The sequence below is a fragment of the Antennarius striatus genome, chromosome 4 (assembly GCF_040054535.1).
Source record: "Antennarius striatus isolate MH-2024 chromosome 4, ASM4005453v1, whole genome shotgun sequence".
In the NCBI taxonomy this organism is placed as follows: domain Eukaryota; kingdom Metazoa; phylum Chordata; class Actinopteri; order Lophiiformes; family Antennariidae; genus Antennarius; species Antennarius striatus.
The window spans coordinates 9,541,862-9,568,304 of NC_090779.1; the positions used below are offsets into that span (position 1 = coordinate 9,541,862).

Genomic DNA, 26,443 nt, shown 5'->3' on the forward strand with positions numbered 1-26,443 from the left:
GTAGTCAGAGCCCAACAGCTATATTTCCCAGCTCAACTCGGCGGATGCCAGCCGTCACATCCTGTTAACAATTCCATGGCTCCACCATAAAGATAAGCTCTCTCAATCAGCTCCGTTTGTCTCAGTTGCCGCCGGAGGGCCATCAGTCATCACCAGTGGGAAGGGAGCCCTCCACGCTCAGCTGTGATCGACATCATTTTAGTGATTCAATCCCAATCACTGGACTGTTTATTTTTCCCACCCCCACCCTCCACCCCAAAAAAATGACTTCATGAAATATTTATTTTGATATCAACTTTAATGCAAACGGTCTTTCCTCGCTGAGCAAATATTGGTCTATCTCATGTTGAATGTTTCAAACGCTGTGATGAATTAAGTCGGAGGCTCTGACATTTTAATCAGAGTGAACATTAGAAGCCAATTGTCACTGTCAGACCACATGGAGGTCACTGCAGTTGTGGGGATCTGCCTGCTGTAACATTTTATCCTTACATCCTAATGATTCGTTTACATGTGAGCTCAGGTTGATATTTTATGTATAAGCACACATTCCTTTCAAGGCCTTTTATTCTATTAACCTGTCCTGTCTTTATTAGATCCTCTCTAAGATGAATCCCATATGGCTTAGCCTTTGATAAATATGCTTTTAGGTCTATCTAATTAATGCATTCCACTGTGATTTTCTTCTCTTGTCACCCACTCTTTAACCTCATTGCAGTGGAACAGACTTTTCCTACTCAAATTAAAGGTCCTCTGAGACACCGTACACATGTGAGCTAATGATGTAGTGCGCTGCACAACCTGATATCTTATCTGGAGGGCCTTGTTGAAATGTTTTGAGTAGAAATGAATTATATGACCTCACTATTAAGGAGTGTGGATATATTCCAAGCAAACATGCTTTATTTTATTGTGTCTGCGCTCTGACTCTTCCAATTGCTAAGCAGATATTTGCTTCCGTGGTTGAAATATGAGGTTTTAGTGTTACCTAATTTTGTACCAAGAGATAGGACTCTCTGGTATGTTCAGAATTTTTGCATTCATTTCAGTAGTATTCAAAATTCCCATCAGATAAAGCTAACAGCAGAATGAGATGTTCTGGTGTGGAGAGTTCAGGTGGGACACACGAGGAAAGTCCTTCTGTTTCCAAATGAATTAAAGCAAGTCAGCATTTTTAAATTTTCTACTCAAGGTTTTCTTTTAATGCCAGCAAAAGTGTAGTTTCCAGCCATGTGACTATGGGACCATTCACCAGTATAATGAATGGGATAAGGTAGTGATCAGCATACTCGTTGGCATTTTGCACAGTGAGCAAAAAGCCGGCTGTACTCTCAAGTTATTAAAGTTTAATATGTCACAAGATAATAATATTGATAAAATTATATACTTTTAGAAAATCCATAAGTCAAATAAAGGAGCCTTTAGTGAGTTTCACATCATCCAGAGACAGGTGAAAGATTTTTTCCCAACCAAGACACAAAGAATCAAATATTCAGTTTACAGCAAGTGTGCAGTTTACTGATAACTGAAGTCAGAAAATATTAAAATAAATAGTATTCTGTAGAAATAATAACAAAATGATTGTAATTAAATCACATGGTTAGAGCTGTTGCATCACAGCAAGAAGGTCCTGGGTTCAAATCCACCTGAGGACCGGGTATTTTTGTAGTGGATTTTCACGTTCTCATATCTGAGTGTGATCGGTTCTTTGTCCTTTAATGTGTAGCCAAGCTGTAAACTGGTGACTCGTGCAGGATGACCCTCCCCACATCGCTATCCAAAGAGAAGTTGATCATAACATTTTTATTAAAATCAAAAAAATCAACAAACATCAATGTAAATGATGTAAATATGTATTCTATCAAGTGCTCTTTAAAGTACTTTATTTAACCAGAGTTTACATTTCTAGCATTCAGTCCAGGTAATGGCTGGAGTCGTATAAGGTCAACAGTAAACTATCGGTCATGTTAATTGCTACTCTTAAAACACCAGTTCATTGTGTACGACATGAAGGTGCAGCACTATTGATACAACAGCAGTGAATCTGCCTCGGAGTGAGGTTCAGTGAGGATACTCACTGCCGATGAGTCGGCACACAGATATCATATAATTTAGGGAAAACAGAATTTCTGACATTTGACTGAGGTGTGAAACAACCTTTTGCTCACTGATTGTCAAAACGCCAAGAATCTTTCAAAATCACAACTGATCCACCCCTCAGCCAACGGGAACGTACATCTTTGAAGCATCCTTTTAATTTAACATGTCAGAAAAGCTTAGTGGTACCTGTCAGTGCATTTCACACCCAGTGAGTGATGAGAAAAAGCAAAACTTATAATTACTCTCACTGTCACTTTTCCATGATAAATGTTTAAATTACCATCCGCTGAAAACAATACTCGGGCATTAAGTCCTCTAAAGAATTTATTCACCCATACAGCCAAACAGCATAAGGACAAAAGTACTTCTCTTGTCTTTTTAAAAAGATGAAATATTTTCTCTGCTGTATAATTCTCATCTCTGTACTTGCAGAGATACTGACCTAAAAAGGTTGATCAAAGACTGTTGGAACTCTACAGCCCGCAGCAACCAATAAATTGGTCCATTCGATGTTTTTCACTGACAAATTATTCTCCGGAGTACTAACATTCTTGGTAGCAACTCAATTAGCTGGAGACAGATGTAGCAAGAATTCACATTTATGTTTCATAGACCTTTCAATATTTTATTATTTCAGTGCATGTTGGCACGGACCCTTTTATGTCACAGAAATGATAACTGTTTGCTAATTCTCACATAAAGAGATAGTTGTTTTGGTGCAGATTTGTGGGGAAGCTACAGTCCCTTTAGGCTTTTACACAATGTTGGAATGGCGTTGAGCACCCACATGCTATATTTAAAGCTAACACTTAGTGTTGGTGCTGAGTGGAGATTGATCCCACCCTCTGTCAATGCAAAGAGAAATGATAGGATAAGAAAAATTACACCTGGAAGAAAAATCACATATTAAAGTAACCCTTTATGCTGTTTATACGTTTAAACTTTGATTTCTTTAGTAGGATAACGGACTGTGTAAATCCATTCCGTTTATTCCATCATTTTTAGAAAAAAAATTAATGATATCCATGATCTCAAAACACTGGACTGTTGCGTTAAAAATGAGCTACCATACTGCTGATCTTCTATGGACCGTCATTAATATTCATGTGTTTTTTTGGCTGTGTTTTAGCATTTGGTATTAACCCACAGGAACACTGGTGACCTTTTGCACAAAACCATATGGTTAACAGTGAGGGATGTCCCCGCACTTCAAGCATCATTTATCTCGGATAGACACAAAAACCAAGAGCAGCACAACACAACTGAGACATAAAAGCATTAAAGAATTTTGTTCAAGTCCTGGTAAAAAAAAGTGAAATCCAGCTTGTGCTTGATCCACGTGTTTTTTTTATATCAGTGGAACATTAGACAGTAAGTATTGCTCTTGTATGCGGTGGCCATCAATTCTTCAGTGTATAGTGAATGTGTAATTATAGATTACAGAACATCAACAACATAAATATATGATTATACCCATGTTTTGAAAACAAACACCAGGGATTACTACCTTATGTCTCAAGAACTGAATCCGTTGAGGTATGACGTCCTGATAATACATCTCCACAGATACAAATACCACCAGCATTTTGCCAAACACGCCGAGCCTCTTAGCATGCGGCGCCAGCAACTAAACACATGGTGCTCTTTGTGTTATGCAAATATGAAAAGGAACCAATGCACAATAACAGCTTTATTGTCTCACTGTACATTTGCCCAGAACATCTGAGAATACCAGGGTGCATAATTAACTGCCAATGAAATGTTCCCTTGAGTCAGTCCTCTGCTTTATTAACAAAGTACAGCAGTTATTTTTAATTGGCTGTTTCATTGTAAACCAAATTAGATAAAATGACAGGGACGCATTTTGAAGAAGTGAATAGAGTATTTGTCTTCTTTACCTTTGTTTTCCAAATGGCAAATGAAATGTTCGGCTTTGCTGAGGAGGTTGTGTTTTTGCTGGTGTTGGTTTGCAGATTTTTTTTTTCAACATCATGGACAACACCTAAAATACTTAGACAGTCACTAAAAAAATTATTGTTAGATCTATCATTCATCAGTCTGTTCAAAGTAATATTCCAGATGTGGTAATATAGAATGATTCTATGTATGGGGCTCATAAAACATTTACTAATGTGAGATCATAAAAAACACATACATACATACAACAAAGATTGAGTTTTAATTGAAGTGATTCACAATGACAATTTTGTCATTTTTTCAATCAAAACTGAACTGGACCCTAAAGAAATCATCCATTGACAAGATCAATCCAACAATGACACTGATGTGGTCCCACACTTTGGGTCAATTTTTCATGGTTAAGGAGTCATTACATGTCATGTGTAATAAACAAACACAGATTTCATGATGTGTTTTTAAAGGTCTCTTGTTGTCTCTGCAGTACTGATGCTCCATATGACTATTATAAGTACATGTCAGACGGTGCAACGATTTTATATTCTACTTATGTTTTGAATATAATATCGATTTCTGCAACACGGTTAAGACACTGAGTGATATTCAGCGGTGATTTAGAGCTACAAAAACAAAATGAAAACAGTTTGAGCTTGAGCTGAAGCTGTTTAATAATTTACATCAAGGCAAGAATTAATTAAAAAAAATAAAATAAAATGGAAGTTGGAGATGCCCTGCATGCCACCACATGAAAATTTCTTTCAGCAATGAGCTGTTGACGAGCAGTTGTGAGGATATCAAACAGTTCTGCTTCCTATTAAAGAATTTTTGGTGAGTGTGTCTTCTTGTTGGCAGAGATTTCAGACTTGGTGTTGCACTAAGCAGCAGGGAGGCACCAGCGGACAGCTATACCTGGATGGCTTTCCCAACCACCGACCTTTCCCAAAATGGATCATTAGCATTGTACCAAAGATGGATGGCAACTTTCTGCACGACTTGCTTGCTCCCAGAGTTAAGAGCTAAGCGCGGGGCTTCCTCCGGTCCCTCGGCCTGCCAGCTGACCTGCTCCTGGGTCTTATTTAACATTCAGGGGGCCCTGACCTGAAAAAAGAGGCTTGGCAACAGAACCAAGGTCCCATTGTCCCCAAAGAAATTAGAGGTGGTAATCGTTCAGGAATGACTTGCTAACCTTCCCAGACCATGTAAATGTAATAGATGCAGCCGAGCACCTTGCCTTCGTTTTTGCAGCCCCTCTGTGTCTCGCTGTCACTGGTCGCGGCAGGTTGTGTCCAATTTGTGGGAATTTGACAGCTCAGAAGTGACAAATGATGGCTGGGGCTAAAAGAAGGTTACATTTAAACACAGCAGAGGTCAACGGGGTAGGTGGCTGAATGCTAAATCACTGTCAGGGAAACTAATGATACGACATTATAAGACAACAGCACAGTAAAAGATGAAGTGCAGGATGTCAAGCTGATCCTATAATCAAGCGATGTCTCTTTCAACCATTCATTCATCTTGATTTTGCATTCACACAATCCAGTGAGTGCTGAATGGAAACATACAAATGGATATTTATGTTGCTGGATCTCTTTGTGTAGCACCAAAAAACATCACGATATTATCATTCCTGCTACATTATTAAAATAATACTGAAAACACGATGACTATTTAAAGCTAACTTCCTGTAATACTACTGGGACTCTTTTGGTTTTGTTGTAATTAAAACACAAAATGCACTTTGTGGATCACTGGAAACAAATATTTCACTTTTTTTATGTCTAATATCGGTTACACCTGCTGTAGCAATTTCAAAAACACACAGGAAGCCTGAATAACAAACACAGAAAGAGCCTGGGAACTGAAGCATGAGTTGTGGCATCTTGACAAGTCTTTAAGTAATTCTTGCGAGAACAAACACCCTTAGGCTCACTTGCTTCATTGCTTAAGTCAAAACAGAAAGTACATACAGGCTCTAAGCTGCCTCAGAAATCAGAAAACTTGCAGGCTTTTAATGGACATCACTTCAGGAAAATATAGACTACTGTGCTGTTTGAAAGGGTATAAAGCCAGGAAGAGCCTCTCCATACTGTCATCAGAGTACAAATACACTGCTGAGCAATGATTTGGATTTAATCACTAGCATTATGCTTTTGTAATTGTGCTTAAATTCTATGAATAAACACCAAAACACCATTTGTGTTTATCTATTATATTCAATTTGAAGGGAAAAACACTGTGGCAGCTGATAGTTACTATTCACGCAACCTAACTCCAGATAGCTGTAGGTTATGTGGACACGGAGTGTCCATGAAACTCAAGGACAGCTCACACTCCCAGATTAAACAGCATTCACTCTCTGTCAGATGCCTAGCTCCCCAAACCGCCCAGCCACAGGAAAATGAGCCCCCACTCGACCCTTGCTGTGGATGACAGGATAAAACACAACAGTTTTTGCCTGAAGGAGACCCAGGATAACGAAATAATCCTTAATCTCTGTCCCTTCGAGGCACTTTCAACACCTGTTATTCTGGATGGCGTTGTGAGACGGGGCAACTCACAGATTCATTTTAAGCCACATAATTATTACACTAATTATTCACTTTGGTGTGGGGTGATTACCAGTCCTCGTGCAGGTGAATACTTGTCTGCTCGTGCACCAGCTGAGGCCAGACCGGAGAGGCTCGATGGAACAGTTGTTCTACTCCTTTTTCCCTTGCAGATATTTGACCTCTTGTCATGTTTGCAATCTGTACTTTAGGGGGAAGGGAGAAAAACAGCCAGAAACTTTTAATTGCTTGATAGGAACAAGAGTGGAAAGCATCGATTCGGCCATCTGTTCAGTCCACGCCTTCTCTTTGGCAAAGAAACTTTGTTAAACAGGTTGTGTGGTTTTCTACTGTCCTGTGTGACGGATCTGCTGGGAAATGTTGTCATGCCATTCTACGTAATGATGAGACAATATTTCTCTTAAATTAATGAGCACCCATAGTATTCCATCTCCTCTTCTCCCCCTCATCAAAAATTAATGAATCAAGATATATTCTTTTCATTTAATGGGGCGCATTTATAATCAGCGCTCGGGGGTCCAAAAGCCTTTAAGACAAATATTTCTGCTCTTTGACTAGATTTAATTCAATTAGTAGAAATACAACCTCAAATACTATGTGTCTATTAACAGGTCTTTCATGTTAAAAATGAGTATCATGAATAATGTATCTGTCCTAATATGAAAACAGGTATTCATTGGTGCTATAGAGAAACAAAGAAAAAGTGTAAGGGATCTCCCTTTAGTGTGTGGGTGATAGATCTGAACGAAATGTTGTTTCACACATTATTACAGGCTGTTTTAATTTGAATTTCTGCATAGATTCCTTTAAAATTTGTAAAAAAATAAAATAAAAAAAGTAAACAATCAATTCATTCAAAGCATGGATTTATAATGATAAAACATTTTTCTTTTTTTTGTTTTGTCTAAAATTGTTTTAATGTCTCCATAATCAACTTGAATTAACAAGATGTGTAATATTTTGTATTTTTGTAGTTTTGAGGAGACAGTTCTCTTTACAGTTTAAGTAAATAGCGGTTTATTGGGGATTAGTTGAAGATTAGCTCTTCAGATGAGTTTTTTTCCAATGAGTGTGTGACTTATTACATTCCCAATACTGGTTGTAACAAAGGTATTTGGTTTGTATCAGTGAGTTTCACTGATGTGTTTCTGTAATTGTTACAATGTATATGAGGTCTGGTTTTATAAAATCTACTCATGAAACTTGTCTGCAACAAAAAAAATACTTAAAATTGCCAGACTTTTTGTTTGGGAGAGAAATCAACCTAAAATGGGAATCTAGTTCATGAAAACATTGGTGTTTAATGTTGTGAGGGGAACTTGACCATAAAACACCCACTCAGAACAAGTGTAAGGAAGGTGGATGATCAGTAAGAGTATTTAGCACACATGGCTTTTGTTAATGATTTTTAATAACTGTGTTCATCATAACAAAGTGGACTATTCTTACTCATCCAAAATAGCATCTTCAAGAAGGTATAAATCCTCCTGTGGTGAAAACACAGCCATCAGGAGTGTGTCATATTGTATGTACTGTAGTCCTCCAACCGTCATGCGTAAAGTAGAATATAGGATAGGACTACTAATGTAATAGTTGACACATGAACTATTCACATATACAAAAAAACACAAATGACATGCTTGCCATTTGATAACCTTGAAGAAGCTCACAATCTTTTTACAGTTAAAAAAAAAAAAAAGAAAAAAAGAGAAGTGTATTCTTCTTGCTAGGCCTCCAAAAGGTCAGTTTCCACTTTCTGTGGAAGCACTGCTGAAATATAAATGCTCTGTAACACGTGTCTGGTGATTGCTTTACTCTCTAGGCAATGTCAATTTTGTGAAAGTACCTGCAGATTAAGTCGGCAGGATGACAAGGGCCCTTCTTGAAGCTGCTGTCTTGTCATAGTGAAGGGTCCGAAAGCCCTTGTCTATTACTGGAGACACCCCAAGGACAGATGTTTTAGGCTTAGGGGGGTGATGGAGAATAATAGCACATTAGATTCCTAATGTCTCTCAGAGGCTCGACTCAGGGGAGTCAGAACTCCTGGGTAATTCAAATTCATCTCTCTTTTTCTCTCCCTCATTTCCTCCTATCTTGCGTCTGTTTTCTTCACTCTTACCAGTTTTGGGTCCTCTCTGTGTATTGAGGAACCCAATCCTAGCCTGAAGCTACAAGCTGCACAGTCCATTCATCAAAAGCGTGACCCTCTCCATGAGAGACAGAATGCTATGGACTAATGAACTCGATGCTTGGTGTGAACGTATCTCTGCACATGGGGGGGGGGGGATCTTTACTTGTTAAAGGCCATCACAACACATAAAACACACATGTGTCATGTTTCAGGATGAAACGTGAGAGAGGGGTCCGCCTCTCTCTGCAGCTCATGTCCTTGTGTTGGACGTGGAATTAGTCCTATAAAAATATTGGAAGGTTTAATGCCAGGTTTTAATGTGAAAAATTAGCAGCTGACACACTTTTCATATTTTATACTCAGTCATCTTGCAGCTCCCCCCCCCCTATATTTGGCCCGGTAAATATATTGCCATAAAGCTAATATGTAATGAACAGCACTGTGGTTGCATTCCCCTCTGGAGTCTTTTTATTGTCATACATCATATGTAAATTGGGGATAAAGGGATATTTTTTTCTTTTTTTGTACCAGTATGAATACTCAGTGTACAAAACACATGCTAGAGAGAAATCCCCATCCCTATCCCCTTCTCCACCAGCCCCCACCCCCATTTCCAACCCCAGGCCAAGGGTACACCTTGATGAGTGAAGAGGGAGGCTAATGCAGTCCTCAGGCTTAATTAATCCTATGTCTTATTTGATGAATGACTCCCAAATTGTGCTGTAATAGTATTTTTTTATGCAGGAAGGGAGCTTGCAGAGCGGCGTGTTGACACGGAGCTAGGAGAAAGTCAAAGTCGGGACTTCAGAGAGTCTGGACTTCGGGCTTTGTTTGCAAAGTTGTTGTCCTCTGTGGACATTTTAAGCCCTGTCCTCTGACGTCAGGCCAGCGGTGGAGAGTGATGATGTGCTGCAGGGAACATGTGTTTATGGATTTCTCTAGCTCAGATCACTATAGGAGTCCACTTTGTTTCACACTGGGTTTGTCAGTTTTGACAAACATGATGTGTTGTCTGTAAATACACACAGTGCCCTATGACATTCTTGCTATTTTACGTGAACATTTTCCTCAGGGGTGGGGGGCAACACGTCACGGTGATAAATCCTGTGTTTGACTTCCTAATTGGAGGTACCTAAACTACTGAAAACCAACAGTTTTTATAGAATGACTCTGGAGCTGGTGTTAAATGATTCTATTGTTTGACTGAGGTCACACTGAATGTACCTGTATTTGTGTAGTGAATGTAGGATATACAACTACACTGAACTCTATCAGTTGTAATTGAACTCCCACCACAGCTATAACAGAGTTCTTGTTCACTATTTTTTTTTTTTTACTCTGTTGTAAATGTGCCTTTATTAACCATATGACACCAGTCAGGCCACGGATTCAGAACTCCTGCTTTTCCCATTTAATATGAATCCTTTTGTCACCAAGGGCTCTGCTTTAAGTATGCATTGTCCTAACAGAGGTAGCACTTAAAACTAACGATGTCATAAATTTTTCTGGCTAATGTGGCAGGCACAAAGGGGACTTTGGCGGGCGGGGTGAGGGTCTGGTGATTTGAGAGGATAGGATGATGAGATTCAGTGGCAGAGCCCAAGCAATGAACTTGATTAAACTAATCTCATCTCTATCAAAGCATCACTCTGATACCCCCTCCTTGTCCCATTATTCATGGCAATGGGATAATTACACTGAAATGCACGGGGCCAGACAGACAGCACTGTGACTCAGGCCCTCAGACCCAGGGCGATGCCTCCACTACTATGTGGTCTGTTCATTTTAAACACAGATTAATTATGGTCAATGGGATGGTTCACATCTGTCACTTTCAGTGAGAAAAATGGAAATGATCGCCCTCAAGATGATAAAGGATGTATATTAAGTCATCTGCTGGTTGGAGGTTCAATGGAGATGAATACAATCAGCATTTTAATTTTGACATCGGCACCATGACTGTCAGTGTGTTATGGAAAAACAGCAGCGGCGGAAGTGATAACATCAATGTTTGCAGTCATTGTCCCTTAAAGCTTACACAGCAAGTGATCTAAAAAGAAAATATAAAGAGGTAATGATGATTTAATCTAATATTTTCTCCTTATCATCCTCTCAATGTCTCTGTGTACCTGAAAATGTATTACTATCTAGATTATAACCAGGTGGACTATAATCAAATCTAAACCAGGTTTGGTCATACAAAGATTATTTCAGCACACATCTTGTTTTTCTGTGATATAACACAGGAAAGATGGTATTTTTATTCATATTTCTTTACTTACTTGTGTTTACAGTACTGTATGGATAAAAGTAAGTCCCACGTTGAAAAGACAATAATATTTGTTCAGTTTTATTTCATTTCATATTTTATTTGTGGCGATTATTTTCCTTAAGCATGCAGACTGACGCTCTAATATCTGTGTTTATGCTGCTAAAGCATGCTTCAATATATTAAACACAAGTCCGGTGATACAAATATTTTCCTTTCCAAGTAAAATGTTTTTTAATTAATAACACATAAATAATTGAGTAATGCAATATTTATGTAATCAACTCAGAGGTGTTTGCAGTGCAGCGTTAACGCCTACACACATCAGTGGTTTTTACAGTTTCCAGGCGCATTTCAGGCATTTAGGCTACATTTGCTTCCTCTGAGTCCCTTTTATATTCACAGAGGCAGTAAAAAAAAAGAAAGAAAAACAATTCAGACCTTTTCCTTTAGTTAAAAAAAAAAAAATAGAACCCCGAGCGTCTTAATTGCACAGAGAATGTTCAAACAGGTTTTGTGTCTTTACTTTAGTTTTTGTTTGGATGGCTGTGTCAAACATGAGATTTATTTTTGTTCAGCAAGTTGGTAGGAGGTGTCGGCTCATAGAGTCCCTTAGTCCACACACACACAACACACACACACACACACACACACACACACACACACACACACACACACACACACACACACACACACACACACACACACACACACACACACACACACAGAGTCCCCCATACACACCCCAAGGGACTATTGTGTGACAACAAGGGAGTGATGAACAGACGCACGCAATCGGCATCCAGCCTGTGTAATTATCTCCTGGAGTGGTGTGTGGAGTCACTGAGCCCTGCTCCACCGCGGTCAGGGCTGTGTGGCCCTCAGTGCTCGTCTGCAGGTTGTTTTTATCACCACAATGATTGGGCTGCTTCCGCTTTCGGCCCCAAGGATGTTTTTCTGCAGTTCAGCCTTTCAAGTTCGTCCCTGAGGACTAACGTCAAGTCACTGGCAACTGACCATACCACTTGAAACTAACAAGATTATTTTGTTACATGGCGCACAAGCTTTCATTTCTTATTTTTTGAACTCAGGGAAGATATTGAGTTGTTTCTTTTTCCTTCTCCAGAAGAATATGTAACTGTAAAATAAAGGTTTATTATAATATCCAGGCCATGCCCAGATGTGTGGAGTCAGTCATGTTTATTCTCCTCTACAAGGGTTTATATAGTGAATTAAAGGTGCGCATTAATTAACACCCCTCTCTTCCTGCAGTAATTCTTTACATTTGGATTTGGTCCAATATTGTAAACATGCTCTCAGATGCAACGTGTCTAGTGTGATGCTGTTTGTTACATTCTACTTCCAGTGATCCAGCATGTACACACACCAAGAAGCTTAGAAATTAGGAAGATCAAGAAAAGCTGCGTTTTTAATAATCACTCCTGACACACTGCCGTGACCACCGACAGTGTTGTTACTGCATTCTGTTTGCTTCAGATGACAGATTTGGAAATATTAGGTTTAGAGTTTGGCATCCACAACTTTTGCTAAGTTTATATTGAAAGGTTTTCATGGTTAGAGTTCTATTACCCTTCTAACTTCCTAATACAGTGCGCCCTCGTTCTTTGCGGTTAACGCGTTCCAGGAACCACACACGATTAATGAATTCCGTAATCGAGCGATGAACTATTTATCTTATTATTTACAGTAATTTAAACATTTGTGACCCTCCCCATACTGATAATAAACCACCTTCTATCTGTATTACCTTTTCCCACAGTCTGATAGACTGCTTAAAGTGCTTTTGTGTCTCACTGAAGTCTGAGACTCACGAAACGGAGGGCACTTCCGAATACCGTCAGACAATAGAACACGGGTACGGAATCACGTACCCACGATGAGGTGAAGTTGCGAACGTTGATAAACGGGGATGCACTGTACATGTATCTTAAACAGTCTGGGAATGGTTACAGTACAGAAAAAGAAATGTCTTGTTAACTCATTTCAATTCAGCACAGGAAAAATGTACTGTCTCCTAAAAATAGTTTTCTGAACAATCATTACAAAAAAAAAACCCTTATTGTAATAAACACTCACAACTCTTGTAAACTTGTGGGCATGAGAGGAAACATTAGCTCATCAGGTGGTGATACTGTTCACTAGTGTCCTCCCATTGCAGTACTGAGTTACTGTATATGTCCATTTTGAAGAACACGAATCACATGTCTGAGTTTCCTGAGATCTGGTACTGGACCCCTGGGGCACCCATGAGAAGGAAAAGGGGAGCACTGTTATCGCACTGAGCTACTGATGGGCCACCAATAATCAAGGTTATCCTAAATATAACTAATGATAGACACATTTATCATTTACTGGAACAACCACAAAAAAGTTTTTCTTTACAAATGTGCAGCTGTTTCATTATGTAATTGTGTTTGTGCTGTAGTATCGCTTCACATGGGCAGAAATGACCCAGCAGCTCCACAAACTACTCTACTAGAATCAAAAGTTAGTTGCTTATTACAAGAAAGAGTTAGAGTACAGTCTCTGGTGCTGTGTACATGTCCTCAGTCAAGTTCAGTGTTGTCCAAACAGATGCGTCGTATTCCTGTAAACCAGAGCCATGACAGGTTAAGCCTTTAATTGTATGTAATGATGAGAAAAGGGTGATTCTTTCTGGTAGCAAAACATGTGTTAAAGCTGTTGCTAATTTTATGCCTTTGTTTGAATCAGCAATTTCAAATACAAAGTCAGTTTTATTAAACTGGCACCAAATTCCAACAAAATAGATAGATAGATAGATAGATAGATAGATAGATAGATAGATAGATAGATAGATAGATAGATAGATAGATAGATAGATAGATAGATAGATAGATAGATAGATAGATAGATAGATAGATAGATAGATAGATAGAAAGATAGATAGATAGATAGATAGATAGATAGATAGATAGATAGATAGATAGATAGATAGATAGATAGATAGATAGATAGATAGATAGAAAGATAGATAGATAGATAGATAGATAGATAGATAGATAGATAGATAGATAGATAGATAGATAGATAGATAGATAGATAGATAGATAGATAGATAGATAGATAGATAGATAGATAGATAGATAGATAGATAGATAGATAGATAGATAGATAGACTTTATTTATCCCAAACTGGGAAATTTCGGTGTCACAGTAGCAGAGCACAATTATTACAGAAAATATACAGAAAACGTGCATTGAGGAAAACTAAGACAGTTAAAGAAAATAATAATAATAATAATAATAATAATAATAATAATAATATTAACAGAAATATAAATATATCAACAATATTAACACTAGTAATAGTAATAACAGTAATAATAATAGAGTGGACTTACTAATTTCCGTACAGTTATTTACATTTTTTTTTAAATTGAATTAAAAAAATTAAGGCATTTTTCAAAAATAGCAAGTCTGGACAGTTCTAGAATATATAAATGGACAGGTTCTTTTGGAACCCGCCTGATTCAGTTGATGAGTTCTTCAGCTTCAGGGATAAACTGTATGTTACTGTGTGGCTAAATTGTGATGAAATAACAGGAGCTGGATTCAGATTTCATGTGACTTTTCCCTCAGTAAATGTACCATATATATTCACACAAGTACAGTTCAGATTAAGGTTTTATTAGTATTGATTTAAATTATTTTATTTTGTTATGTTTATTAATTTTTCTTATTAGCTATTTTGACACTTCTTTGTTTTTATTTCAGACATAACTTTCTAATACAGTACTCTCATCACCTTGAATATAAAAAGTAGACATTCAAAATCCATTATTTCTTTAGCTTGTCTTACATTTAACTCCACATCCTGGTGTTCATGTTGCATATATTGATTTAATAACACACACCTCAATCTCCTTCCAGCCCTCTGTCACTAATCAGGCTCTAAACATTCATCTGGAGCAACAGCTTGTTTCCCAAAGCCACATGAAATGCCTCGTCAGCACTTTACCTGAGTATCTTGTCAGATTGACTTTGACATTATCTATGCACATTGCAGACAAGAAGCAAACATACGATAAACTTACCTACTTTGTATTGGCTATACCAGGGATCAATAGATGGATCAGACCATGTCGAACTTTAATTTGAGTTTTGTGGGGAAAAAGCTGCTCTGAAAATTGTTGACCTGCAGCTCCAAACTCCTGCTGGCTTCTCCTCTGATAGCTGTCATTCCACCTGGCGCCACCCTTTATGTTGACAGGATTATTATTTTAGGTATGTTACGCATGAAGACCTGCGTGTCTGGATCTTGTTTCTATCACTGCAGTTCAAAGGTGGATGTATTTATCTGTGCTCTGTACTGCTTATTTTGCTCACAGCTTATATTAAACTCACATGTCAACAAGGTTGAAGACACAGAGTTGGAGTTTCAGTGTCAGAGTTTCAGAAAGAAATACAAGTACAGCAAATAATACATAATGTATTTTAGATTAAATCTTTATAATATACAAACAATTCGAAATAACTTCACCCAACTACAAAAAAATGCTACTTGAATGTTATGTTCAAATAAGCATATATTCTGTGTAGAAAGTTCATTTAATTTTGATACCTGAAGTGCTTTTCCAGATAATTTAGTATTTTTTTAAATGCACGATGTTCACGTCCAACAAGCTTTTCGACTGCTCGAGGTCGGCTTCTAATTCCGCCGCCATGTTCAGGATGTTCATTCCTGAATAATGGATTCATCAACACTAATGACCGTTTGGGATCTTCTACAAAACCAACACAAATCTGCAACTGGGAGAGAGATAATGTGATGTTTCTGGATCCCCTACAAATTTAATTTCAAAGCAGACAAACTCAGCAGACATTATATGCAAAATTATATAACATTATAGGACTCAGCATGATGAACTCCTCCTCAGCTATTGCTACCACAGATGCTGCTTATCTTTACTTTTTCTTTTTTTTTTGCCTGGCCAAATGTTCTTACAAGATTTTTCCTTGGATCATGTCTTACATAAATCAGTATTTTTCAAGTACAACCATTAACAGCACTGTCCTTTCATTACCTTTTTCTCCATCAAACCACACTAATCCTGATTTACACAGTTTAAAACCTTGGCCACATCCCTTACCTTCACAGGAGATAGGGTAATTAAATTGGTACTTTTTACAAGTCGTACTCAATAAATCTGAATAAATTAACAAGGCATTACTAAGACTGCTACATTAAATTTGCATAGTATGTTTAATGAATATGCAACTGCAAGTGAAAAGGTCTGCTACTCTGAACTCTTGGAATTAGCATAACTACTTCCAGCATGTTTCTTAAATAACGCTCTCATTTGCACATCACTGAGCTGGCTAATTCTAACTTCAGTCAGTGCAGTCTCATAATTAAGACTCTCGCTTTAATTTTTAATGAAGTTTATGTTACATCAATCCTGACAGTAATGAGAGGGACATGGAAACAAAAAGGCTGCTAATAATTAAATTCACCCACCAGTTTGAGGCGTAGTGATTCCTGGGGAGAAATTACACGACTAATTATTAATTTGATATTCATTCTATTTCATGAACAGAATCACATAACTGCTTGTCTGCGTGCCAGTTATGCTGAAATGCAAAATGGCTTTTCACTGTCCCCATGACTGGGAGGTCTCACGTGGATTTTACTGCACAATTAATCATGTTGACACTCACGATTAAATGCTTTTTATTGGTGCCGATTTATTAGGCCATATTACCTGAGTTGGTTTAAGGCCTGTTGAAATCTGTCAGTGAGATGAGGACATAAACAGAGTAATGATTGAATAACAGTGCTGATTTGCCAGCAGTTCAGACCTGGAGCTGACTTTCAGCACTTTGATTAAATAAAAAAGACAAAATGACTAATATACATGGTTATCAGTTCTCATTTTTACGATGTTTTTGTAAAATGTTAAAAGAAATGCTTTAAGACCAAAGAGATGAGAGGTCAGATCTTAATTTATAGAAGAATTTTTGAATGTACCTTTTTAATCAGACGGCTTCTCTTCCTAAGTGCCTGAAATTTGATCTTTTCTGAAAGCTAAAAAAAAAAAATGGAACAAGTGTAGACAAGCAATTGGATGACTTTTCCCTCTTCAGCAAAGGATGACTGCATTGTGCTGCATTTCAACATCGAACAGCTGGAAATTAAACATATTCATGGTTAGAACCGGAACTTCTCATGAGATCATTATAAAAGTTTCGCTGATTTCTTTTTGTTTTAAAGGAAAGTTTGTATTTTCTCAGAGTAAAAGCCAAGCGGAGAGTCGGGATAAGACAAAAACATCTCCTTAAAGTGTCAAGATTGTGATATGTACCATTAGAGATATAAGTGTCTGTCAGTTGTATGAAAATAACAATTAACGCATCTCTACCAAAGTTCCAAATTTATTGAGAGCTTCTTTCAATCAAAACTTAAGCATGCAAGTCCACCATTTGTGTGTGAACTCGGTGAATCTGTGAAAAAGGCTATTAGATGAAGAGAGAAATGAAGAACATCTTTATTCTCTTCATTGTGAAACAGATACACTTTTGATCAAAATTGTTGTGCATGTGGATCCTCTCATCTTCGTTGTCAAGACAACTGCTGAAAGTTCATTATTTGGGATTGTAATGGCTTTGGTTTACGCAGGAAAACCGAGCGTCTCCCCAGCAGATAAAGCTGTTAATACTCTTGTCTGTGGCTACAGTAGCTGTGACCAGTAAAGGTTTTTCCTGCATGTAGCCACACTTGACATTTCATAGGATTCTTCCTGTGCTTTTCTATCAGTGAATTTTAATAGCGGGAACCCCAGCACTAGATTAAATTTGTTTGACGGAAGCATAATTGCATGTGTGTGTGTGTGTGCGTGCGTGCATGCGTACTTTCTCCTGAACAGGTCAGATTCAACAATGGTATTAACAATGGTAAAGGATCCAGTGACCAACGTCACAGTTTGTCAGAACTACCCTTCAAAAATAAATCAGCTTCACCTCAGCTTCATGAACTCTTAGTGATTTCAGACATATAAATACGTGGTTTTTTTCTCTCGATATTAGTTCTGCTTTCTAAGGTCTTTCACTGCCAGCTAGGGGTTTTATCCTCACATTGATGATGTCAAAGCAGCAGTGGAATGACACAGCGTCATCTTTTTTAAAATGCACAAATATTCAAGCCTTCCCTAAAATAATAGAACAAAATCCTTCCACTGGGTTTTTTCCTGTGCCCTTTTGATTATCCGTGGATTAACGGGACCTTTGTGTTTTCCTCACTGCACCAATGTTTCCGGCACAGGTTAGCTCCCCTATTACCAAACAAATGAATTAGTGCCTGGAAATGTGTCATGCATATTACCTTTCAGCAGGAGGCACATTGAGCTGGTCAACCGTAAAGGAGCAGTACAAAGCGTACCATTACACATTGCTTGTTTGTGCTTCTCTTTAAAGCTCTCTGTGATTTACTATGAGGCTTATTTATGCTTAGCAATGCAAATGTGAGCCTTACAGCAGAATATATCACACACCAATTAAAATATATCAATAGATGTGCCACTTGGAGATTGGTCATTGTGTTAATCCCATAAAGGACTTCATACTGCTTCGGTAGCATTTCTGTCATCTAAAATACAAATATTAAGTCACATTAAACACAGGGGAGCCTTGTGTCTAAAATAAGAGCCACTCAGGAGATGTAGGTCACAAACGAGCTGTTCTAATTCTCCACGTTCCCTAAAACAACACGATGGCACTTATGGATTATGTTTGCAAACTTTTTTTTACCCAAATTTCCTGCAATATCTTTTTATTCCTTTACCTTCCCTGCGGATTTCACCAGCATCAGCCGCTTGTTTTTGTTTAGCAGTGCTGTAAACACTCCTGTATTGTTACTGTATTGTGTTGTTCTGGTCTTTGGCTCTCATAGCCATCCTTTGAGACCAGACTTTTCCCTGACGTATAAGATGAAAGACAGAGCAAAATGCCCCTCATTTGGTCCCAGTTGGTTAAGTGTGTTCTGATCACTGCCAAGGTCTGGATGAACACGAGCCAAACAAAGGACCGTGCCTTCCAACCACACAAGTTCAGAATATAAAGGATTTGCCACTGTTAGACATCTTACACGCTAACCCCCAAAGGAGAGACGTGTTGGCAGTGTTGTCGAGGACGAACAACATTGTCAACTTTCTCTGAATTGATCCAGGAGTTCAAAGACTTTCATCATTCCCTACCTGTGTACTTTAGTGCCCATATATGCCTTTAATTCTCTCATGGAAAGGAAACCACAGTAAATAAATTATAACTTCTTTATTGATAGTAATTTATCCACAATGAAACATACATGTATGGAGACGTTTTAGGCTAAGTCAGCAACATTGACCTCAAGCGGTTGTAACTGTGACCTCATGTATTGATCTATTTCTACTCTTCAATCAAAATGTCACATATCTTCTGGTTGAGTTGTGTATCAGTGTTTAAGAACAGAATGAGAGCTTTACAGCCTCACCTTCTAAAATTAATATAAAACTCCTAATTATAATAATCAATAAACACACAATATGATTTTGTTTTGCTAACTTTCATGTGTTCTACGTGTCTTTTATTTTTTATTATTTTATGTATTATTTTAATAATAGCATTGAATTATTTGATTTGTAGTTTATATATCTGTAACTGGGACTTATAATAATAATAATAATAATAATAATAATAATAATAATAATAATAATAATAATAATAATAATAATAATAATAATAATAATAATAATAATAATTCTATAAAACTAGATTTTTTTGTGAACTATATTATATTTTTTTCATGACAGTGCATTAATCTTTCTCCTTCAAGGTGAAAGTTCACTTTTCTGTTGTCGTTAATATATTAAGATCTTACATAAATATTGCATATTTCTCATCCATTAATTCCTCATTCATTTTCAACAATATATAGAATGACTGAAAAATTCCATGATTATTGTTCATGTGAACCATGTTCATTATACACTAATACATAGTACAGTCACATTGTTATTCTGTTTTCTCCTCTCATCTTTCACCCCATTTACATTTTGTTTCATCTCCTCATCTTTGCAGTGACTTTCTTTCTGCTCTTTGCTCCTTGTCTTCATGGCAGCTGGCTAAGTATCATGTTTAGTTTAATAGGATGATTTGTTGTCACAGAGTCATCCGTCACCAAAAGCTAAATGATGAAATGAGAGTGTGAGCAGCGCTGTCTTGTCGGTAATGAATTATTCAGCAGGGTCAGGGGCCTCTGTTTTGGTTACAGTCTGCAGCACAAACACGGACCTCAGGTAGTACACTCATCAGTCCTGCTGTTTCTCACCATATGGAGTCAATGAACTGGGAGGACACACACACACACACACACACATACATACACACACACACATACACACACATATGCGCCCGCGCACGCACACACACACACACACACACACACACACACACACGCATTTACCTGCAGACACACAATCTCAGTGGATGGATGGATGGATGGATGGATGGATGGATGGATGGATGGATTAATTTAACAATTAATTGAACAAACAACATAAATAAGGTGTTAGTGGAGGATGAACTGGTCCATATTACATCCTTTTTAGTCTCTGTCAATGTTGAATCAAAGGAAAATTCACAGACAAATTGAATCAGAGGCTCCCCTCTCCGAACAATTGAGATATCTGTTACAGCTGATGTACCATATCATGAATGCTTAATTTATGTAATTAGACCATTAGGCATAATCCGAGCATATGCTGTAAATGCCCTGAGGTCTTTTTTCTTGTACTCTCTCTGATGTCACACTAAACAGCTAATGGCGTGGGCAGCTGCAGGACCCTAATCCCAATGTTTGACAAAATCAAACCTCCTATAATTCACCATCTTATGACATCACTGTTAATTGTTGCTAACATAGATTAATTTGTTTATTATAAATATTTTTTCCTGGTTGAAAAAAGAGAGAGAACCACATTGAGGAGAGCAGCATGTGAAGATGGCCTTTAAGTAGTGTGAGTGTCCCGTCATATAAACTAAATTTACCTTTGAGGAGGTTTCAGTGAGAGCTCTCTGTCTGCTAATTAATTGTCATTCTGCTGAATATTCATACCTTATCATCAGCGCGTCCTTAATTGCACCGTAAAACATCTCTGGGGGCTGAAATCACTACGGACTTAATTAGTAGTACAGGCCGACTGGTTGGGTTGAGGAGTCAGTTTGCAGCGGACGTCTTTCACTGACGGTGTGCTTAACACAAGGGCGCAGGCAGATAACTAATCAAAGTGATATTTTACTTGGGAAAAAAACTAAAAGAATTCAAGAACAATTTTGGTAATTTTCAGCCACAATTCAATGGGATTATAATTGATTTTATTACATTTGCGCACCTACTTTAAATATTTTTGGATGATTAGTGTATTAAAAATTATTTGACTGCTTGTGAATTTTACTTATTTGAATGTGCTTTTCAAAACGAATTTTTAACATGTTAAAGAATTAATCACACAGATTTGTCTCAAATTATTTTGATTTTTTTTCGTCTGTTATGCTCGATAATTGAAGTTTATTTCACTCAATTAAAAAGGGATTATGTAATTTATTTCTCGCAGACGGTGCTGTCTGCGCATGTGCAGACACTTGCCCCCTCCACTCTTCTGGAGGCAGGAGATTCGTTTACTGTCTTGGGTTTGAAGCTGTGGCCTTTCGGTGCGGAGATTGCGCGTGGACTCCCACAGGGTGCACAAGATCCCAGTGAACAAGCACGCAGAATTGGAAAGAGGAGAATTTTACGGTTTTCACTGAAGTAACGCTGTATTACAAATTTAGAGTGTTTTAAAATAAAAAAAGATAAGCACGAAATGTTAAAATATGAAAACGGCATATTATCGACATAAAAATCCAGTAAATTTGCTAAAAAAAATATTTATTTGTGTCTGCCTTAAACACACATTGCCTGTAGATTATATATATATATATATATATATATATATATATTTTTATTTTTTTTTTTTTCAAACTTTGAGGTCTGCCTTTGAAAATGCTCGGATATACTTTCAGCGTAAATCAAATCCCTCACATTTTAATTTCTCTTACTGGTCCCCGGTGGGGCTGGTCTGGGTGGCAGCATATCTCAACTCGATTCAGTGTGACAATATTGTTTGGCTATCATTCGCTGCTTTAGCGTGAATGGCATCGATCCTCTTTTAACAACATTTGTTTCCTATTGTGTTGGGGGGGGGGCAGCAGAGGAGGGCAGACGTGTGAAAGTGGCTGTTTGATTCTCTTTTTCATCCCCATGACCTCAGCTTTTGTGTCTCGTCACCCTGGGAATGTCACGCCTCACTACTCTACTTTAAGATGTTTCAGAAAGTAGCTTTTGTTTTCGCGTCCCTTTTTTTTTTTTTTTTTTTTAAAGCTCACACAAAACTGTTCTTGGTCCACTCCTGTTATAAAGGCTACTTCAGGCTGAGGCACGGTTCACAAGTGCAATGCAATTTGGCTTATCCCAACCTTTGTTCAGTTTCTACAACTGACCAAACACAGTGCAGACTTGATCTACTGCTGCTTGAACTCAGGAGTTTGGGAGCAGCTAAAAACCCCATTCAGATTCAGAGTCATGGTGGTATTTTCAGTGTGTGCATTCGACGGGGGACAAAAGGGCCTACCAATATCCCATAACCCCGAAACTCAAAAAGCCACAGCGCCTGTGCGTAAAAAGGAGGGGGCAACGCGCTTTCACCGCGGCTCAGTTGGTAAATGCGACTGATGCAGGTTAACCTGAAAGAAACAAACTGGAATGACTTTTACAGTGCAAACAGGAGACAAAACAACGACACGCTGTTTCAAGTGGAAAACGTCAAAATTAAGAATCGGGTTGTTGCGACATTAAAACTGTAAGCGTGCCGTTTTAATAGCGCACTGATCACAATCACCATTAAGTCCCCCCGCTGCTGAAGCAGTGCCCATATCACACCTTGAGCACGGACATAGCAAAAGTAAGTAAATAGTTTTTTTTTTTTTTGGAAGCTGAATGGATGCTTATGGGTCAAACTGGATGTCAGAAGATATTTGGTACTCGGCTGGTCGTTGTCATTATTCCGGGTGGACTGGGTCACTTCCTTTTGGACTTTCCAGATGAGCATTAATAGGAACTGACAGGTGTTAAAACGCTGTGGAAGTGAAAAGAATTAAACGACGCGACAGATTTATTTATTTATTTAATTTATGTTTATTCTTAGATAAAAGTGTCCCATAAACATAGGGATAAAATAAAGGCTATAGAACATTTAATCTGATTGTAAAAAAAAAAAAAAATTAAATTCCTGTATGCGCTGATTGAGATTGTTAAACATACAGCAGGGAGAAAGAATTCTCTTATTCAACCTGCCCCGACATGGTTTCTGGGTGAAAATAGCTCGGTGTCCCCCCGCAAAGCGATTCTTTTCGTAATCCGTCAGACTGGTGATGGGGTGCATTGTGGATTTATGGGCGGAAATTAGCATAAATTATGAGCAAATCTGCGGGTGCGCGTGTGTGGTCCCTGGCATTGCAAACCCTCCAAGCGGAAAGGTGGCCCCGGCCAAAAGCTTGAATAGCAATAGCTCAAAATAGGGTTCCCATTTGCTTTTCACATTCATATAATTGACTTATGGATATTTTATACAGTTTCATCCACACCATCCTCGAGGGTTTATTTGCATTTCTGAAGTGTTTCTGGATCTTCTTTACATGAACACAATAGATGTGATTGTGCTCATGAAGTTTTCAGCCTGAGTAACGTTGTTTGCATTGTGTTGATGTTTTTTTTTTTTATATTCGTCTGCTTCCTCTGCTCGGCTCAGGGCGAAATTAACTAAGAAAAAAAAACAAAACCCCATCAACATTTTTCCTCATGGTAAAATTCTGTATTCCGTAAACAACATTAGAGGGTAATAACAAAAAGAAAATCAAAACGAAATAATTCATTAGTAAACTCATCACACCGCCTCTCCATAAATAAGAGAATTTTCAATAAATCATATACAGTACAATAAAAAATCAACCTCAACTCATCAAAGGTTATTAAAATCATATTTCCTGATAGAATATTGTGAAAATGAATAATTTTCGCGTCCAATCTCACTCCGTTTATGGGTGAGAGTTTGTCACTGTAAAGTCCGCTGAACAAGTATTAGCGCATACCTTCACACTCTGAGTGCCATCGCAGTTCAATTCCTGCAGCCGAGCCTTTTCACCCCTTTTTCTGTCTTCAAATGGAAATGATTTCCATTGGCCCAAGGTGTCCATGTAAATAGGTGTAAATGAAACCAGATTATGCCTTCCGCCCTGCCCCCTCCTCCCATGGCAATTGTCATGTGATAGCAAAGAGGTGGCACATTAATGGAGCGCCTCTACAGGAGTCTTTTCTGCTCATGTCACAACATAAAACTATCAGATGGTAGGAGGAAAGCCATGGAGGCATCCACTTAGCTTGTCTTGTCAAGGACGCCAAATGAAGTCTATTCAGCTCTGCTAGCGGGACAAGCTGACTTACTTTGCAAGAAAGACTCCCAGCATCCGTCACTCCATAAATGTGCACCGCCCGCCCGTCTGCACACTGCAGAGGCGCCAAACCTGGCTGTTTTACGCACGACCCAGCTGCATCTTTACCAGCGTCGCAACTTTCCTCGGCTGTTGTTTTCATGAAGACCGACAAACTTTCGCCAAGGAATTAAAGGACATATATATATATACATATTTTTAATTGATTCTTGATTTCCTGAAAGTATTGAGGATGCCTCGTCCTGGGAGAAACACGTACAGCGACCAGAAGCCACCTTACTCCTACATCTCCCTAACTGCCATGGCGATACAGAGCTGCCCAGAGAAGATGCTGCCTCTCAGTGAAATTTACAAGTTCATCATGGATAGGTTCCCTTATTACAGAGAAAACACTCAACGGTGGCAAAACTCTCTGCGACACAACCTGTCTTTCAACGACTGTTTTATTAAAATCCCCCGGCGTCCAGATCAGCCAGGTAAGGGCAGTTTCTGGGCTCTGCACCCGAGCTGCGGGGACATGTTCGAGAACGGAAGTTTCTTGAGACGCCGCAAAAGATTCAAAGTGTTGACTTCATCAGATCATTTGGCTCCGAGTAAACAGTCGGATGCTGCTCATTACCTCCAGCAGCAAGCTAAACTGAGGCTGAGCGCCCTGGCTGCCACTGGCACACACCTTCCTCAGATGTCAAGTTACAACCTCGGAGTGTCTCAGACCTCAACTTTCAAGCATCCGTTTGCCATCGAGAACATCATCGCCAGAGAGTACAAGGTTCCTGGGAGTCTGGCTTTCTCCACCATGCAGTCCATGTCTGCTGGGTACCCGCTCCACAACCAGCTGACGACAGCCTGGCCCCACATGTACAACACCAGCGTGATTGACACGGCGGCCCCGATCTCCATGGCGAGCAGCGACTACAGTGCCTATGGCATGCCCATCAAATCCCTGTGCCACGGGGGACAGTCTTTACCGGCGATTCCTGTGCCAATCAAGCCTACACCGACCTCCATGCCAGGTTTTTCGGCGCTACCTCCACACATCCCCGCGTTTCTATCGAATTCTCCCCAATCTCTGAGCCCGACGTCCCCGCAGACAGCAACGAGCCAAAGCAGCCCCGCAACGCCGAGCGAGACTCTGACGAGTCCGTCCACCCTACAGTCTGTGGCGGTGCACTGACCGGCCGGACCGCCCCCACCAAACGAACTGATTCCGGCTATACCAGGCCACTTTATCTATCCCAAAGTTTATATTTTACTGTCGTCGGGAACTATCAAGGCGAGTTGCGGTCGATTTATTTGTGTATGTGTTGAAATGTGTCGCTTTAAATTGTGTCATATAAAGTCCAGCACAGAATCGCACAGCGAAGTATTTGCTCTTCAAAATAGATATTATTTGATAGTTCTATTTTTTTTCCCCCCCGTTTTGTTGTGAAACGTGTTGAAAGTGGAGACAGAGGAAAGTTTGCTTCGGTTACATCAACTCAGATTTTTTTTTTTTTTTAAAAAGTGCTTGTAATTCCTGTGGCAGTTTTTCCATTATGTTCAAATTGGAAATCTTTTGCACCGTTTATATGTGACCACTGTAATGTCTAAGAAAAATTTCGAGGCAACGGCTCTGTGTTTTTGTTTGCTTTTAGCGCTGGAATGATTGTTAAGGGTATACCAAATAGGAATAGGGATTAGGTTTAAAAAAAAAAAAAAAGAAAAGCAAACTGAGTCATGGAATCTTTTCAAAATGGAAAAATATCATGAGACGTTCTCAAAATGCAAGATGTGAATATTGCAAATAACTGATACTGAAATGTTGTAAAATGCACTTTTTAGTTTTATGTTTTAGATATCTATTTTCCAGAAAATGTTCTGTGAAGCATTTAAATTAAAAGGCTGTGGTGACCAAGTGTA

General features: G+C 38.6%; 1 protein-coding gene across 1 annotated transcript; it reads left to right on the forward strand.

Annotated features, from left to right (window-relative positions):
* Nucleotides 1-24,776: 24,776 nt before the first annotated feature.
* On the forward strand, nt 24,777-25,718 carry foxb1a (forkhead box B1a). The gene has a single exon (XM_068313914.1). The coding sequence runs from the start codon at nt 24,777-24,779 to the stop codon at nt 25,716-25,718; it is 942 nt and encodes a 313-aa protein (XP_068170015.1).
* The last annotated feature ends 725 nt before the right edge of the window (nt 25,719-26,443 follow it).